Source organism: Centrocercus urophasianus, unplaced genomic scaffold (assembly GCF_019232065.1).
Source record: "Centrocercus urophasianus isolate 14NV4802_14NV808 unplaced genomic scaffold, USGS_Curo_1.0 seq_2, whole genome shotgun sequence".
In the NCBI taxonomy this organism is placed as follows: domain Eukaryota; kingdom Metazoa; phylum Chordata; class Aves; order Galliformes; family Phasianidae; genus Centrocercus; species Centrocercus urophasianus.
Window position 1 is genome coordinate 2717393 of NW_024884755.1, and position 15557 is coordinate 2732949.

Sequence of the window (15557 nt, forward strand, 5' to 3'; positions counted from 1 at the left end):
AACAGCCATTCAAATACCAAAGAGTCTGAATATTACATACGTACAGATATTTTTATATGAAGTGAGTCTAGGAAGATAAAAGGCTTCCCATGGGGAAATATATGAAATATATTTCATATTTCTGACCCTCTGTTAAAATAGTGAGTTTGCAGTTGAAGTTTTACACTGTTGCTGCTGACAGCACAGAGATTCTTCAATTCTACCCTAAAAACTAAGTAACAGATTTTGATGATGCAGTTAAGACTGTTTCCTCTTATCTCTTCCCCAAGGGAAATACGTTATCAAAGGCATTTTTATGTAGGTGCATCCATAGCTACATCTGTTCTAACAACTTTGTTGTAAAAAAAAAACTTGTTGGGAAAAAGTGAAAAATACCTTTAACTGACACTACTATATTTAAAAAATAAAGTTTCCAGTGTATGCTTGTCTTCCAGGAAATGTCAGTGCCTAGTCTTTTTGGCAGAAACATTTTCTTAACAAATTTGATATGTAAAGGAAGTATTTCTGTTACGCCACTCTGCAGTTCCTTTGTACGTTGGCCAGTCACACTGCCTAATTGCCTAAAACTGCCAGCTGCAAAAGTCCTCAGTCGGGCATTCAGACTTCATTCCTTCTTCCCTTTGCCTTGGTAGTGCTTGGGGTACTGCGTTTCTGCAATGAAAAAATATTGATTGAGGGAACTGAGAATTTGTGTGTAGATCACCATTACTCTCCTTTCTTTGAAGATGTAGGGCAACCCTTCGGAAGAAAAGAATAGTGCCTGAAGCACAGTAATAGCTAAAGAAGTGTTCGTTACCTGAACTCTTACCCTTGAAGCTAAGTAGCCCCTAAATTCTAATTAAATTTTACTAACTTGATATTTTCTTTGTTATGCTTTGTTAACAGGCTTTTCTTGTGCTAAAGTAAATCTGTTTGAAACTGAGAAAAATGCTACACTTTTTAAATCCAGATGGAGCAGTGTGCCAAAACAGCTCAGGAGAACCAAAACTCAGGATGTGTTACAAGGAATCATGAGACTGCAGCAGTTTTTGTCCAGCTCTGATGGCCTGTGTTGGAACCAGTATTTTGGGTAACAAGCTTTCATGAGGCATTAACAGACTGAATACCTGTCTGGCATATACCTAGCAAAGAAGGGCAGAGGCATTCAGTGGCTCTTGTTTTACAGGAAGATGTGCCCTTTCCACATTCACAGCTCAGTAATTAAACAGAGATCAGTATGGGGAAATTTTAAAATAACCAAGAAATAGATGTGTGCTATTTTCAAAACAAAACCCAAGACAACCCACACTAACTTCCTGACTGCTTGTATTTCTAGTTTTCTATAGCGTTGATAATGCTTCTTGTCGTATTCACATCACAGAGGAACTGCACTTGTAAGTACAGGAGAAATGTTTGGGGCTACAAGTTTTTAAGTGTGGTTGTAATTCCACTTGTTGTCTTTGAGAAAGAGAAAACACCATCTTTCATCTTTGCATTTTTAGAGGGGGAAAAACTGTCGTGTTAATACTGATAGTTGTCAAATAAGGTGTTATTTTGTGTAATTACATTCAGGGTATTTTTTTCAAAATTCGTTTGTCGGTATCCCTATAGAATTTCTGAGGACGTTAGGGGGAGTGAAGCATACGTATTTATCCGCGGCTGGCAGCCCTGATCTCTACTTCAGTAGTCGAGTATTTCCATCACTCAGCTGCCCCATGCCTCGCCATTCCCGACTACCGCAGCCTCAGAACACCACCTAGTGGTGCCGAACGTCCCCTCCAGCTAATTAAATACACAACTCTCCTCGTGGCTCTTCCAGTTGGGATTATTTCCCAGAACTGCTCCACCACGAGGTGAAATTGTGCTCCGGACTCGATCAGAACTCCCCGGAGTCTCTGCACACCTAAAGGCTACACTGAATGTCCCTCAAACGATGTGGCCATCGTGGCCTTCTTTCCTCAGCAGACACAGGTAGGTGCTTGGCAATTTTAGTTTACGAGGATATGAGATTTTGGGGTATATGAATTATGTAGTGTGGAAAATCGTGGCCGGTGCCCTTTTCCTATGCTAATTTTAAGGTTTTATATATATATATATATATTTTAAATAAAAATTCCTTACTGTATTTAGCTTTCTGTGTGAAAGACACGCAGGTATGCCCAGACAGCCTCGAGCAGGTGACCAGATATGGAAATTGGTGGACAGAGAGAAAAACAAGCTGTGCTGAAGCACCGAGTGCACCGAGGACAGCCGTCTGGCTGCACTCTGTGTTTCAGAACAAAGCAGTTTTGTCACGCTGCAGCTGTCAGCGCCGCTCAGCAAGCTTGCTGCTGCATTCTAAGGAAATCCGTGGCTTTTGATTTCCTTCCTTGACCGTGCAGAGGGTAACTCAGCGCTACGACATCAGCAACCGGAACCCAACGCCGCGGAGCCGGAAATCGCTGAGCAGCCTCAGCACGGAGCTGCTGGGCCGCAATGGCGACACGGCCGAGGAGGGGGCGGAGGGACGGACTGAGCGCGGTGTGCCCTGCTGTGAGACGGCACGGGCTCCGCCCCTGTCCGCGGCCCGGCCAATCGCGCTCCTCTCCGCTCCGAGCAGCCAGCCAATGAGCGAGAGCCGCTTTTCTCATTTCTCGCCCGGGTGCTTTCCTCCTGCAGAGGGAGTGACAGGTGCGTCGGTGCGTCCCATTGGCCCGCCTCCCGGAGACTGACGTGTCCTCGGGCCAATCCCCAGCAGCGGGATGCAAGGCTGTGCGGCCGCCAGCCGCACGGCGTGAGAGGGGAGGTCGCATCACCACACGAACGACGGCCGTGATCGGTCAGCTGCTGTCTCACCGCCCCGCCCCGCCGAGCCCTAGCGGAAAAACGATTGGTTGCGGGGAAGGCCGGGCCCGGATGTGCGAGTCCGGGGGGCGGGCTTTAAATGGGGGCAGCGGCGGGGGGGAGAGGAGCGGCGGCGGTGGTTAAGGCTGCTGGCGGGGCCTGGGCCGCGCGTGCAGCGGGAACGCGGTGAGAGAGCGGCGTGGGGGGACACCGGGGGGGGCGGGCCGTGGCACGCGCGCGGCTGGAGTCACGTGCCCGCCCATTAACGGCCGCGCCGAGGAGAGGTGGCGCCACGACTGCAGGTGCCGGGGGCCGGCTGGGCCGAGCTGGGGTCGGAGCCCCGTGCTGTGGGGCGGCACGGCTGAGCGGAGACGGCTGGGAGCGATTCTGCGGCATAGGCGGCCGCGTTGGTGCGCGCTGTGAATGTTGCGTTTCGTGACTCCTGAGGAGTCGCTTGTGGAGGAGTTGTCATTTCTGAGGGTTGATGCGGGGCGCCGCCTGGTTCCCGGTGGCGAGGAGGGGCAGCGCTGTGTGGGTGCGGTGCCGTAGAGCCTCGCGGTGGCCGCAGGGTCGGCCGACTGAACTGTGCGGGAGTCCCGCCTGCTGTTGCTGCTTCTTCCGGGGTCGTCGGTTCTCCATCGAATGTAACGCTGTCGCAGGTGAGGCTGGGGGCGGCCGGATAGGTTAAGGAGAGCGCCTTGTGAGATCTCGGTGCAGAATGACGTCTAGAAGCTTTCTTGTCGTTTAATGAGGGCTAAAATATGCTTCGCTTGGTGACGAAACCGGTTCTTAATAGCTTGTAAATAGGCGTCTCTGAGACGACGAGCTTTTCAGCTGAGCTGGAAGTGTGCTGAGCTGCACAGCCGCCTTCTGAGCTGGAGCCGGCAGCTGAGCTCCGCGATAGCGATCGGCTCGTGGAGCAGCTCCCTTCCCGCTGACAGGCTGGGCTGTTCTGTGCATTCCTACCTCGTTCTCTGTCCTCTTCAGCTCCTGTATCTCCTATCTCTTATTCTGTAGTAGTGCAATTTATATTACCAATGTTTTCCAAAAAAAACCCAACAACCAGGAAATGTTTCATCTCAAACTTATCAAGTAAGCACCCTGGGGTCCAGCTAATCATTTCCAAGTCTGCACCTCAGCTTCCTGAAGTTTTCTCTTGTCAGAGCCATAGCGCTCAGATGCTCTTTGTACGTCAGTTCCTCCGTCCTCTGGTTATCCTAAAATTCCCTGAGGAAACGCCTTGTGTTTTTCTAGGCGAGCATCTTGCTATTTGAGCCTGGCCAGGTTTCACATAAGAGGAAGGGCCTGTGGCATATCCCTCTGGCAGGGCTCTGCTTTGTAGACAGGAGATGGGAAAGGCAGGAACAGATGGGCTGTTTCTGCTGTCCCACAGCATGCCCCGGCGCTGCCTTGCCGGCTGTTGGCGCTGCCTCTGCTGATGGGACTCTGGCTGCCGAGAAGGAAAAATATCTGGAGGGGCTGTGTGCTGGAATGTTTGCCTGAGATGATCTCGAGCTGGGTGAATGAATTAGTTTGCATCACTTTTCTGAAGGGTGCTTGTGTTTGTTTTTTTTTTTTTTTTTTTTTTTTTAATGCTGGTCTATTCTATAGACTGGATGGCTGTTAGACAAAGTTTGAGATCAGGGTTTCTTTTAAACCATTCCTGCTGGTAAATACTCTGGCTTTTTTTTTTTTTTTTTTCCTTTTAACAAGATAAGCGTTTACTGCCTATTTGGGAAGAGTTCTGTTCCTTGTCTTATCGTTTTCTCTAGGAACTAGTCAAAGCAATGTGTGAACAGGTGGCAGCTTGTTTACTGTAGGAAATAAACGGTAGTGTTGACCACAGTAGGACCTGTGCTATTTTCTCTCAGTTTGCCACATTCTCTGAACTGCCTTGGCCAGTTTTGTACGATTTCCTATTAAAGAAATTGAGCAAAGTGAATTGTCAGAAAACTTAATGTAACCACCAAAGGGTGGGGGGAGGGGTGGAATGTTGGAGGCTGGGAGGACGGGAGGGGGGGAGGAGTGGAGGAAAGGGGGACTGTGCCAGACATGAGGTTGTAGAGATGAGAGAGTTCTTGTGCTATCGATAACAAGACTTTTTTAAGACAAATGAACAGAAATGCTGCTGAAGGTCTTTACATGAGGAGAAGCAGTGTGAGTTGTTTAGACAGTAGATAAAACGCTGGAGCTCTGAATGCTGCTGAAGTCTTTGTTATTGAATTGCTGATCTAATGGGTGCTAAGCCTTAGTGCTCCTAATGAACCCATTAAATAGCTACAGAAAATCATTCGTGTTCTGTGGCTTTGTCTCTTCCTGGCGGGGTTCCAGCATAGTTGAAAGCAAAATGACATCTGTGTGATGCAAACTCAATGGGAGGATCATCCCTTTCACTAGGGATGGCAGAGATTATTTTGAACTGGAGTGCTTCGGAAACACACCAAGTCTGGAGTGTATGCAAGGCACAGCACTTAACAAGAGTGCAAGAGTAAGCCTTGTTAGTACTGTCTGATGCTGGGTATGAATGTGAAGTGGTAACTTTTAGTATGGTACTCACAGAAGATGTTCATTGACGGAGCTCAGCCAATAGATGGTCTTTTCTCTGCTTGGCAAGATGAAGAACAGTTTGCAGAATCTTTCTCATCTTTTTAACATAATGCAGGAGATTAAGTGCAAGAATATTTTGTAGGCAGCTGTATATTGTACCGAAGTCTAATAATTAATAGAGGTTTGGCAGTTTTAGCTGTAATTCTTAACTACGAGTTCTCATTTCTTACAGGAATATAAAGCTGGTTATGGAATTTTATCTGATATATTGAGTCCTGCTTATCTGTGAGGATGCATACTCATTTTATGTATTTTCAGGCTATAAACCAGAGAAGTGTGAAGAAACAGAAGATATTGAACAGTTGTGGACTTTGATTTGAAATACTCGTTATGAACCCTTTCTGGAGCATGTCTGCAGCTTCTGGGCGCAAGGTAGAGATGTAGTGAATAGCCACTGCAATTTGGCATCGGGAGGGCTGGGTCATGTTCATCAAAGGGTCAGCTGCATTAATTGGAATGTGCATGTGGAGGAACTCTACTTCAGAATTGGCTGTAATGGGTTATCTGAAGTATTTTCAAGAATGGAAGATAAGCTTGTTCAAATAGTTGAAAGACTTAATAAACAAGTGTCGTAAGAACCGTCTCCTATAAACCTCAGCTGGATGTTGTGCATGCAGTGAAGTGTTGGCAAAGCTGCATGGATAACATTGTTAGTTTCTACATTTTATTGTATCTAAAGGCATGATTGTTGTAGGGTTAGTCCCTTCTCAGAATTTTCAGTGCTATATGTAACTTCATTGATGGTGCTTGTGACCAGAGTACTGCTACCAGTGCAGGTGTGAAGCCCTTCACAGTGCCATACTGTAAATCACCACTGCCCAGTCCCAACTCTGTAACCTGCAGGTTTGTCTTGGCAACTTGTGGAAAGATTTTGAGATCTGTGTGTTATGCAGTGTTGTGTAGGGTGACAGATGAAGTACGAGGTTTCTTGTTAGTGGGCTTGGAAAGGTCCTTACAAGAAAACCATTTGAACTGGTCTTGGTGTCGGTGTCAAACAGCAACTCTCCCGCAGTGGGAGTGGGCTGTGTGCTCAGTGTGCAGGGGGCTGTTTGTCCTGGCATAGACAGGAAGTGAGATACAGGAAGCTTTCTGTAGAAAGTTCCCATCTCAGCTTTACTACATTACTTTTCAGAGACTTGTTAAGTCTAGAATGGGAGGATGGTTGTCAGTGGAGAAGTGATTTATCTTGATACATTGCGTGCTGGCAATAGTCTGACTTCTGAGCTGATGGTTTATATTACCTGCTTCAAGTTCCTTAAAAAAATACAATCTTAACCTGCAGATTTCCTATCCACCATTGGTTACTTTTGTGCTTGTAGGCTAGGGTTAAAACAAAAGCTATAAAGATGCACACACCTCAATGCCCCCCCCCCCCCCCCCCCAAAAAAGTAAAACACCAAAACAACCCAACATAAATTTTGTTGGCCACACTTGTAAGTAGTGCAGTAGGATTTAAGCCTATGTTAAAACACGTTCTTATGTTAGATATTTTTCATTTATTTTAAATCTAACAGAGACCTGAAGCTGATGAGAAAACTTTGAGCGGGGAGCTGAGAAGCAGTCCTCCAAGAGCTTCTGTGAAGAAACAGTTGCCTTCTGTTCCAAAAAATGCTGTGCCAGTTACCAAGCCTGCCTCTCCTGCCATGTCGTCCCAGTCAACAAATGGAACACATGCTTCTTATGGGCCTTTTTATTTGGAGTATTCCCTCCTTGCAGAGTTGTAAGTTTTCACATTTAAAAAAAAAAAAAAGCTTCTCTTGGGTTACTGAACTTATGCTTGAGTGAGGGAAGAAAGCAACGTGCAGGGATCTGCTTCTGCCTGGTGTCTCTGCCCTGAAGAACACAGTAAACGTCTCTGTTCTATCAAATTGTTTTTCTTGAGCAGCAACCTCACTCTAGAGATTGCTGAGGAGAAGATGGGATGTGTTTAGATGTGATTTTCTGAATTCTTTTTTCTCATTCTAAGTAAATATATTTTATGTTTGTGCCTTTGGACCAGTTATAAGAGCTTGGTTTTTTTTTTCAGAAATAGCTACTTCTTAGAACCATTATTAAATTAGAAGCAAGCAGGTGTCTAGTAGGAAGTTGGTTATGATTGTAGTCCACCAGATAGTGGAGTTCAAATGTGGAACACTTGAGTGCTTCCTGATGATACAGCTTGCTAAGTGGGTATTAGGGAGACAATCCTTTCCTGTCTCTGTGATATTTAAAATGAATCATAAGAGGGAGGAGTTACTGCAGTTTAAAGTGCCTTTATTGGGTCAGTTGCTTTGATCCAGTCCAGTGCTTTGCAGAGTGTGGATCATACAAACCTGTACGTGTGCAAAGCTTTTTAGTTTTGTGAAGTTACTGAAGCTGTTTTCTGCTATGAAGCTGGAAAGACTTCCTCTGCAATAGATGTACTGGATTCTCAAGTATTCAGTGCCTGCTGGAATGAAATCCCTTGAGTCCTGATGCAATGCTAACTTTCAGTTCTTGCATTTAACCCTTGCATTGAAAGTGAGTAGTCAAAACATTGAATCTTCTTGTTCAGGCTGACTTCTTAATTCAAAAAGATGGTTTTCTTCTGCAGTGTGCCACAGTGCATTGGTGTTCCTGTGGCTGGACAAATCCATATATAGTATGAAAGTTGTTAGCAGAGAAATGTCTTACTGCTTTTTTTTTTTTTTTTTTTTTTTAATTGTTTATTAATGCAACCACGCTGAATTCAGTTTAATTGGCCTGTACAGCAACTAACTGGGAAGCCTATGAAATGAATATTTCAGTTCATGATGTACAGTTTTCAGTAGAATCTGCATGCCTTACAACTATAGCTGGTTAAACTTCCTGGGAATTCTTGTGTTTGTGAATTTGAAAACAGTGGAAGTAGAACATTTTAGCACTGCAGGAGGAGTGCTGGTTATGAAGTGGAGTTTCCTAAAAGGTTAAGGAAGAAACAGAAACTCTTTATGTAATTCACTGCTCTCTGGTGACTGACGGTTGTGATTTGATCATCAGCACAAAAAATGGAATAGCAAATAAATGCTAGCATGGGAAAATATGTGGGTCCATCCTGGCAATGAGATGCTCAAAATGCTTGATGTAGATTTCCACCATACTCTGTTTTCCACCTGTCCTTTTTATTCTCTGTTAATTGGTTTTGTTCTGCGCCAGCATGATTCTTGTTTGTCATGCAGCATAGTCTTATCTTAAACTGAGAAGGTACTTGTTCAGAATTTTGAGTTAAAGCTATGATAAAAGTTTGGAATTAACTGCAAGCCTAAAACTGCATTCAGTATCTCTTAATTGCATCCCTTCTTTCCATCTTTACTTGGAAACTGGGCATTCAGCAGAGAAGTATAAAGGCATTATGTACATCTTTTGGAGAAAGAACTTATGTCTACTTTTCTGCTGACAGTTTTCTCAGGAGAAATGATGTTTCCTCCTTGTAGGAGAGTGGAGAGCTAGGAAAAGCAGAGTGTAAGTTCATGGACAGCCTCCTGTATGGCTACTGGCAGTACATTCTGGCCTTACTACTGTCACCTTGCTGTAGGAGTAGTGTGGCTGTGGAGCTCTCCTAAATGCTGATTCTAATTGCAGTACGTTGGTCGTGAAGCAGAAGCTGCCAGGTGTCTACGTGCAGCCATCTTACAGATCAGCACTGAGTAAGTTTAAATTTAACTTTGACAACTTGAATAATTTCATGTTTTGAAATTCTTCTGCTCAAGAAAACTTTCTCACTTGCAGTGTGGTTTGGAGTGATATTCATAAGACACGGGCTGTACCAGGACGGTGTGTTCAAATTTACAGTCTATATTCCTGACAATTACCCTGATGGAGACTGCCCGGTAAGTGGCTCTGGTTGTGTGTCTTGGGTTTTTCTTCTGCTCTGCTGCTTCAAGTTTGGCTCTTTGTTACAGCCAGTGTAACAGCTGGCTTCTCACTTCTTTGAACTGGTTTTGTTTAGTTGGCTGGGCATGTTTGTGATGCATCCTGTACGTATCTCCTATCATCAATGGAGGGAGATTGCTGCTTTTATTACTGAGGCTGGTGCAGAGTTTGATACATTGGAGCATTAAGCAGTCCAGCAGTTCTTTACCTCAACTCTCGAGTTGTTGCTTTCTTGCCAAAGAAGTTCAAGTTTAAGCATTTATGTATCCAAATCCTGAGCAGCCTGTGATAGAATGTGAAATCCAGATGCTTGCGCTGTACCCAGTGTTGTACTGCAGGATTTCTTGCCTGTATCTTTTCTAAATACATTGAAACAAAGCACTAAGAGAGTTTGAGGAGAAAGCTGATGAAGTAGCACGAAATGGAGATGGGTTGTATGGTGTTACCTTTGATCTTTGCTTTTTCTTTTTCCTTTTAGGGAAAGGTTTCCAAGTTACTACTTTCCTTTCCTGCCATTTGTGGCAGTGTGACTCTCTCTGGAGCAGAGCATCCGGTCGTCTTGGCCAGATTTATTTAAGAGGAAGGTTGGGGGTGGGTGTACGTAGCTGCTGTAGCTGAGATTGAGCTGCTGTGTCAGGAAGCTCCCTGTTTGGCACCAAGCTTTGTGTAAAGCTTTACAGGGACAGAATTAGTATAAAACAGTTTATTTCAAAGACCAGTCTTAAATGTCTCTGACATATCCATCATTCTTGTGCTAGCATGGGACTTTATAAGCCTTCCTGTTGAAAGTAATTTAACTATTGTTATTTTTAGAGGAATGCACAAATGCAAGAAGAAACAAACTACAGAGCTGAAGGCCCTTAGAAAATGTGTAGGATAAAGGAAATTACAGATTGTAGCTCAAGAATGTAAAGAACTTTCAGCTGAAGGTTTTTTGTGGTTTTTTCTTTTTTTTTCCTGGCTTAATCTGATCATATCTGATGTTGTTACCTGTGCTGGCACTGGTACTTGTGCTGTTAGCTGGATTAGTCTCCTGATTCAGTGCTAAGAATGTCAGAGAGGACAGGGCCCTGCATGTAACGTGGGTGCGCTGGGTTACAGTTTCACAGTTGCTTTCTTGTTGTATAGTGGGAATTAATTGATATTTGGAAGCAACATCTCACTCACCAGTGAAACACAAAAGACCTGAAGCCCCCTCACCCACTGCTTTAACGTTGGGGTTTTCTTGTTTCCAACGCAGCGCCTGGTTTTTGATCTGCCCGTCTTCCATCCCCTGGTGGATCCCTTGTCTGGGGAGCTGGACGTGAAACGAGCATTTGCAAAGTGGAGGTTAGTGGCAACATATGGACATGCAGTTTGGAAGGTTCTTTCCTTTTTTCACCTCGTTTTGTTCTTTTTTAGGCGAAACCATAATCACATATGGCAAGTGCTCATGTATGCTCGCAGAGTCTTTTACAAGATTGATACAAGCAGTCCTCTGAACCCCGAGGCTGCAGTGCTGTAAGTATCTTCCAGGTGTTTAAGATGTGATTTCTTAAGAGATTTTGGCATAGAAGTACAGAATCAAGAGATCTGTATAATTGTTTGTGAGCTCCATGTCTGCAGCTCGTTGTGCTACAAACCAAGCTGAGGCTTTGCCCGGTCTGTCTGTGCTTCCAGGGCAAACCTGTACCTCCTTTTGCAGGTACTTGACACGGCTTATTTCTCTGTTGTAGGTATGAAAAAGATATTCAACTGTTCAAAAGTAAGGTGGTAGACAGTGTCAAACTATGCAGCAGTCACTTATTTGATCAGCCCAAAATAGAGGATCCCTATGCAATCGTGTGAGTACCACGGGCGAATCGACATCTCCGTGCTTTGACAACAAGTTCTGGTATCATTTTTTTATTTGAAGCCTTTCTCTTCCAGTAAATTCCAGTTGGATGACCTGTTCTTTTGTAAGAGTACCATGTAAGAGTACCTTGAATAAAATACTAAGTAAATCTAAGATTATCCAACACTGTGTTTTTCTGTTGGAAGAGGTCCATGTCAGTGTGTAGTAAGTTCTTCTTACAAAAACTCCAGATTTGTAATTGACTTGAAGTTAAGCAAACTAAACCAAGTAAAAGTGCTTTTTTTTCCTGTCTTACTTCTCTCAGTGTGCTTGCAAAAATGTGGAGTTATAGAACTGTATTTTCTCCACAGTTTTTCTCCTTGGAATCCAGCAATACATGATGAAGCTAGAGAGAAGATGTTGACTCAGAAGGTATGAATGAAGTCCAGATTTTCCCTATAGAAAGGATTTATTGCCTGATAAAGGAAGGAAATGCTCTGTGTCTCTTTGTGAGGAGCGTGTACCAGGCAGACTTTATTCTGCTTCTCTTCTGGATCTGGAGATGTGCTGAAACTGAATTAATGTCCTAACTAAGTGGCTGTGTGGCTGTTCTAACTTCACTGTGTTAAGCAATTAATCATTCAGCCGGGTAGAATGCTTTGTTAGGCTGAGTACAATTGTTAGTAAATTTGGCAGTTTTTTTTTTATTTAGAGATGGAAAGGAAAAAGAAAGGAGAGATTTGCTGGCTGTTTTTTTAGCTTGTCCTGTCATGGTTGGTACTGCTGCATAACCTCACAACCTCCAACTTTCTTCTTCTGTTCTTGTGAAAGATATTTAATGAGTGAATCAAAACTTCAGGGCTTTCTTGTAATTTGAAAACCTTTTGGGGACTGTTACTTCTGCCTCAGAGCACTCGGATACAGCAAGAGTGTGTTTGTTCATACAGTTTCCAACAGAGCAATACCTTCAATATTTGCACAGTCAAAGTGCAGTGATGCTGAGTGTGCCTTTACCTGCTCTAGAAATGTGAAGGAGTGAAGAGAACTTTCTAATGGCTTTTGAGCTAAGCAATGCATACAAAAACTGGAAGAGGCTTTCTTCTCTCTCTTGGAGAGATTCAAAAGAGATGAGCCTTCATTCTGAAGAGTTTAAGTCTTTTTAAATATCTGAAAACACACTTTCCCTCTCATTCAGTTTACTATTTTTATATTTTAAATGATTCCTAGTACCTGGCAGGAATTGACACACAGCAATTCTGAGTCTGCATTGAGCAGCATGACAAGTGACCCAACTTGCAGCATCTCAGGATTCTGAGGTGGTGGCTGGTATCTGTGCTGAACTGGCAAAAAAAATGCACTGTCAGCGTTTTCATTTCAAACTGCACCTGTGGTGCTTTATTTGCTGAAGTTGTTTGATGATAGCAAGAGTGCTCAGGCTTCTGTGCCTTAGGAGACTTGTTCCAAAATGCCAGTGCAGTTGTTTGCCCTCCCTGTAAAAGTAAGTTCCCCAGTCCTGCCTTCTTTTCCTTCTGCTGCAACCCTGTTTATTACCCACATAATTTCTGTGCGCTGAGAAACAACTGGCTGTGCTGGAGCTGTTAACAGCGAGTGAATGACATAAGTGCTTTGATTTGGATTGACTCTTCTTTCTGTACAACTGTGACATTTGGCAAACAGCAGTGCAGTGCTGCTGTGCCTCGTTCTCCAAACAGAATGCTGTATCCAAGGAGTATCTGTTTAATCTTTATAGTTTAATTGGGTGACCGTACATGAACTAAGTCATTAAAACTCTCCTGTAGTTTCAGTGTAGATCTACACATGCCGTGCGTACTCACAGAAATTAAAGTAGTAGCTGTTTCTCTTTGAGAAGATGATACTGACCTCGTTTCTGCTTGTAATTGTCAATCTGAAAATGTGTGGGAAGGTATGCAAGAGGGTTTCTAATAATTCTGACTTCAATTTTCTTCTACCTAGAAGAAACCAGAAGATCAGCACTGCAAAAGCATGCATGTTTCTGGCCTGTCATGGGTAAAGCCTGGCTCAGTTCAGCCTTTCAGCAAAGAGGAGAAGACAATGCCCACCTAGCTCTTCTGGACTGTGGTGCACAGAACACTTTCTATGGGTGGAGGGAATGTAACGGAGGGAGAAACAGCAAAGCAGCAGTTTACAGATTAGTAAGAACTGAACTGTGGCAGTGACTCCAGTAAACTTGCTTGGATTACTCAGTGTCAGCGTTTTACCTATATGCATTAGGTTTTAAAGGCTTGCCTGGAGTCTGGAAGTATCTCTGAACACTGCAGTACTTCAATCTGAAGACTGTCTAGAGTGGGTAATTCCTCAGGGCTCTGACATGCCTGGAGGTTTGGGGTTGCTTTTAAGCTTTTATTTTTTCCCTCCAGGAAATGGCTTTTTTTTTTTTTTTTTTTTTTCCTAAATTTTAAATGGCTGGCAGAAACACTAGCAGGAAATATGATGCCAGAATGCCAGAGGTAAGCTGTGTTCATGTAAACTAATATAGCAGAGTTAAACAATATATTTAATGGTTTTAAATACTTTGGTTTCTATTGTAAATATGATAGGATTTGAAATTGTAAATAGATGGTTCAGTGACTCCATTTAGCACTTTCCAGAGATAAAGCTGAGGATGATCCTCAGTGGATGACGTACTATTGATTTGTAAATGGATGCTGTCACTAAAGCACACATTAGTCTGACAGGGTCAAAGAAGAATGTCAGGCTTAATAGACTTTTATTACATAAACACTAAAATCAAAGCTTTTAATGGTGGTCTCTTGAGCTAATAAAATCGTAGAGGATTTTAGATTCCCTAGGTGTCTACGCTGTAGGGATTAAATAGAATAGCTTGACTAATGTGTGTTACTGGTGACATCTTAAGAAAATAAAATGGAATCATCACTTTGCATCTGTCCAACTGTTTGTGTTTTAGACACCTAGTAAAGCCTGGAACCGGGCTGGAAGTGCCTGGCAACAGAAGTGTTTGTAGGTGTCCTGTTGTGTGTTGAAGAGGCTGGTTGAATGGTTTTGTTCCACATCTAGGAGAAGCTTTCCGAAGCTGGTGTGAGTTCAGGGCAAAGTTTTCTACTTTGCATGAGAGTCCTCCTGATATCCTAATCCAGCATAAGCTCTTATTGCAGCAAAACAGGATTTCTCTAAAATCCAGAACTTGTGGTGCTGGCCTGTCACTGTTGGGCCTTTTTTCTTTAAGTCATGCTCATATCCGTATGTTTGGTATTGCAGGGTAATGCAAACCCTGCTGACCAGAAACAAGGTCTGGTGACTTTGTATGTAGTCATGGTATAAGTTTTTGGGTTTGTTTGTAGCTTTTGTATTACAGAAACTAAATCTGCGTGTCCTAGAACAACCTTTCTATCTTAAAGAACAGATTCTTAGCTTTTGAGGAAATGTATAATGACTGCACAGGTGAAATACTACCATATCCCAAGTGATTAATTTAACACAGTGCCAAAGGGTGATGTGTGCGGTTTCTGCACAGCACTTAAGGATGTACGAATTAAGGCACAAAAGTCTTAATGTGTGTTGCTTTGAGGCTTTTGAAGGTTCTGCCTTGGAGATGCAGTGGTTTCCTGGGGCTGGCTGGGATGTCTCTTGTACTTCTGGAATTCCTGTTTTGGTGAAGAGGACTCTGGTCATGTAAATCAGTACAGCTGCCTTAAATATCCTTAATGGCTGCAAATGCATGGTGGGTTTTTTATCGGGAACTGTACTGATAGTGATGTTTCAGCTGTACTGAAAATCCTGTGTCTGGGAGGCTGAGCACCTGCCCCAACTGCAGCACTGGCTGTGTGTGCTGGTGGCAGCTGTGGTGTCCCCTGTGCAGCTCCTGGGTCACCTCAACATGGCTGTGGCATGGCCCCTTTCTAACAAATCAGTTCAGGCAGTGAAGCACGACTGCTGTCCTGCAGCTTCTCTGCTAGGGAAGTCTCTAGAATGGAGTACTGTGTACTTGAAGAGGAGTTTAAAGCAGCGCTGGACTTAAGAAAGGAACGGCTGAACTCCTTCTATCTTGGTGCAGAAGGAAAAGACATCCTGGTGTCACTCACCATGGTTAAGACTTCTCCTCCAGTAGCCCTGCTGGCCTGTGTCTGAAGGGGCAGGGGAGTACCAGGCGTGTTGGAACCACCAGACGACCTTTGGGAACTTCCACTGGAAGCCAGGAGTGGAGTAACTGATCTGAAAGGTGAGCTGTATTACATGCTAAGTGATGGTTTTGTTTCAAGAAAAGGTTTCTGTGAAGGTTTCTACTGTACTGGCCTGTGGAGTAGATACTCTAATACTGTGAATGTTCATTCTTCTGCTGCTCTTAGTTCTCTTTTCTTGGGAAGGCTGAAAGTCGCATGCTTCACATTCAGTATTTATGATATTTAATGAAGCAGGGACTCCTGTGGAACAAAAAATGGGCCTAGAATTTGGACTGAATGCAATG

At 43.7% G+C, this 15557-nt stretch overlaps 1 protein-coding gene across 4 annotated transcripts; it reads left to right on the forward strand.

Moving 5' to 3' along the window:
* Window positions 1-1784: 1784 nt before the first annotated feature.
* On the forward strand, window positions 1785-14013 carry LOC122161997 (AKT interacting protein). Of its 4 annotated transcripts, none has more exons than XM_042821817.1 (10): window positions 1785-1950; window positions 5668-5781; window positions 6924-7129; window positions 8989-9053; window positions 9136-9236; window positions 10520-10608; window positions 10681-10779; window positions 10995-11102; window positions 11464-11524; window positions 13067-14013. In XM_042821817.1, exons 2-10 carry the CDS (start codon window positions 5740-5742, stop codon window positions 13175-13177), a joined length of 882 nt encoding a protein of 293 aa, XP_042677751.1. In that variant the 5' UTR covers window positions 1785-1950; window positions 5668-5739; the 3' UTR covers window positions 13178-14013. The 4 variants fall into 4 exon arrangements, with proteins under 4 accessions (XP_042677751.1, XP_042677754.1, XP_042677752.1 ...); XM_042821820.1 differs by having other exon boundaries at window positions 13070-14013; XM_042821818.1 differs by lacking the exon at window positions 1785-1950 and adding an exon at window positions 2919-2988.
* The last annotated feature ends 1544 nt before the right edge of the window (window positions 14014-15557 follow it).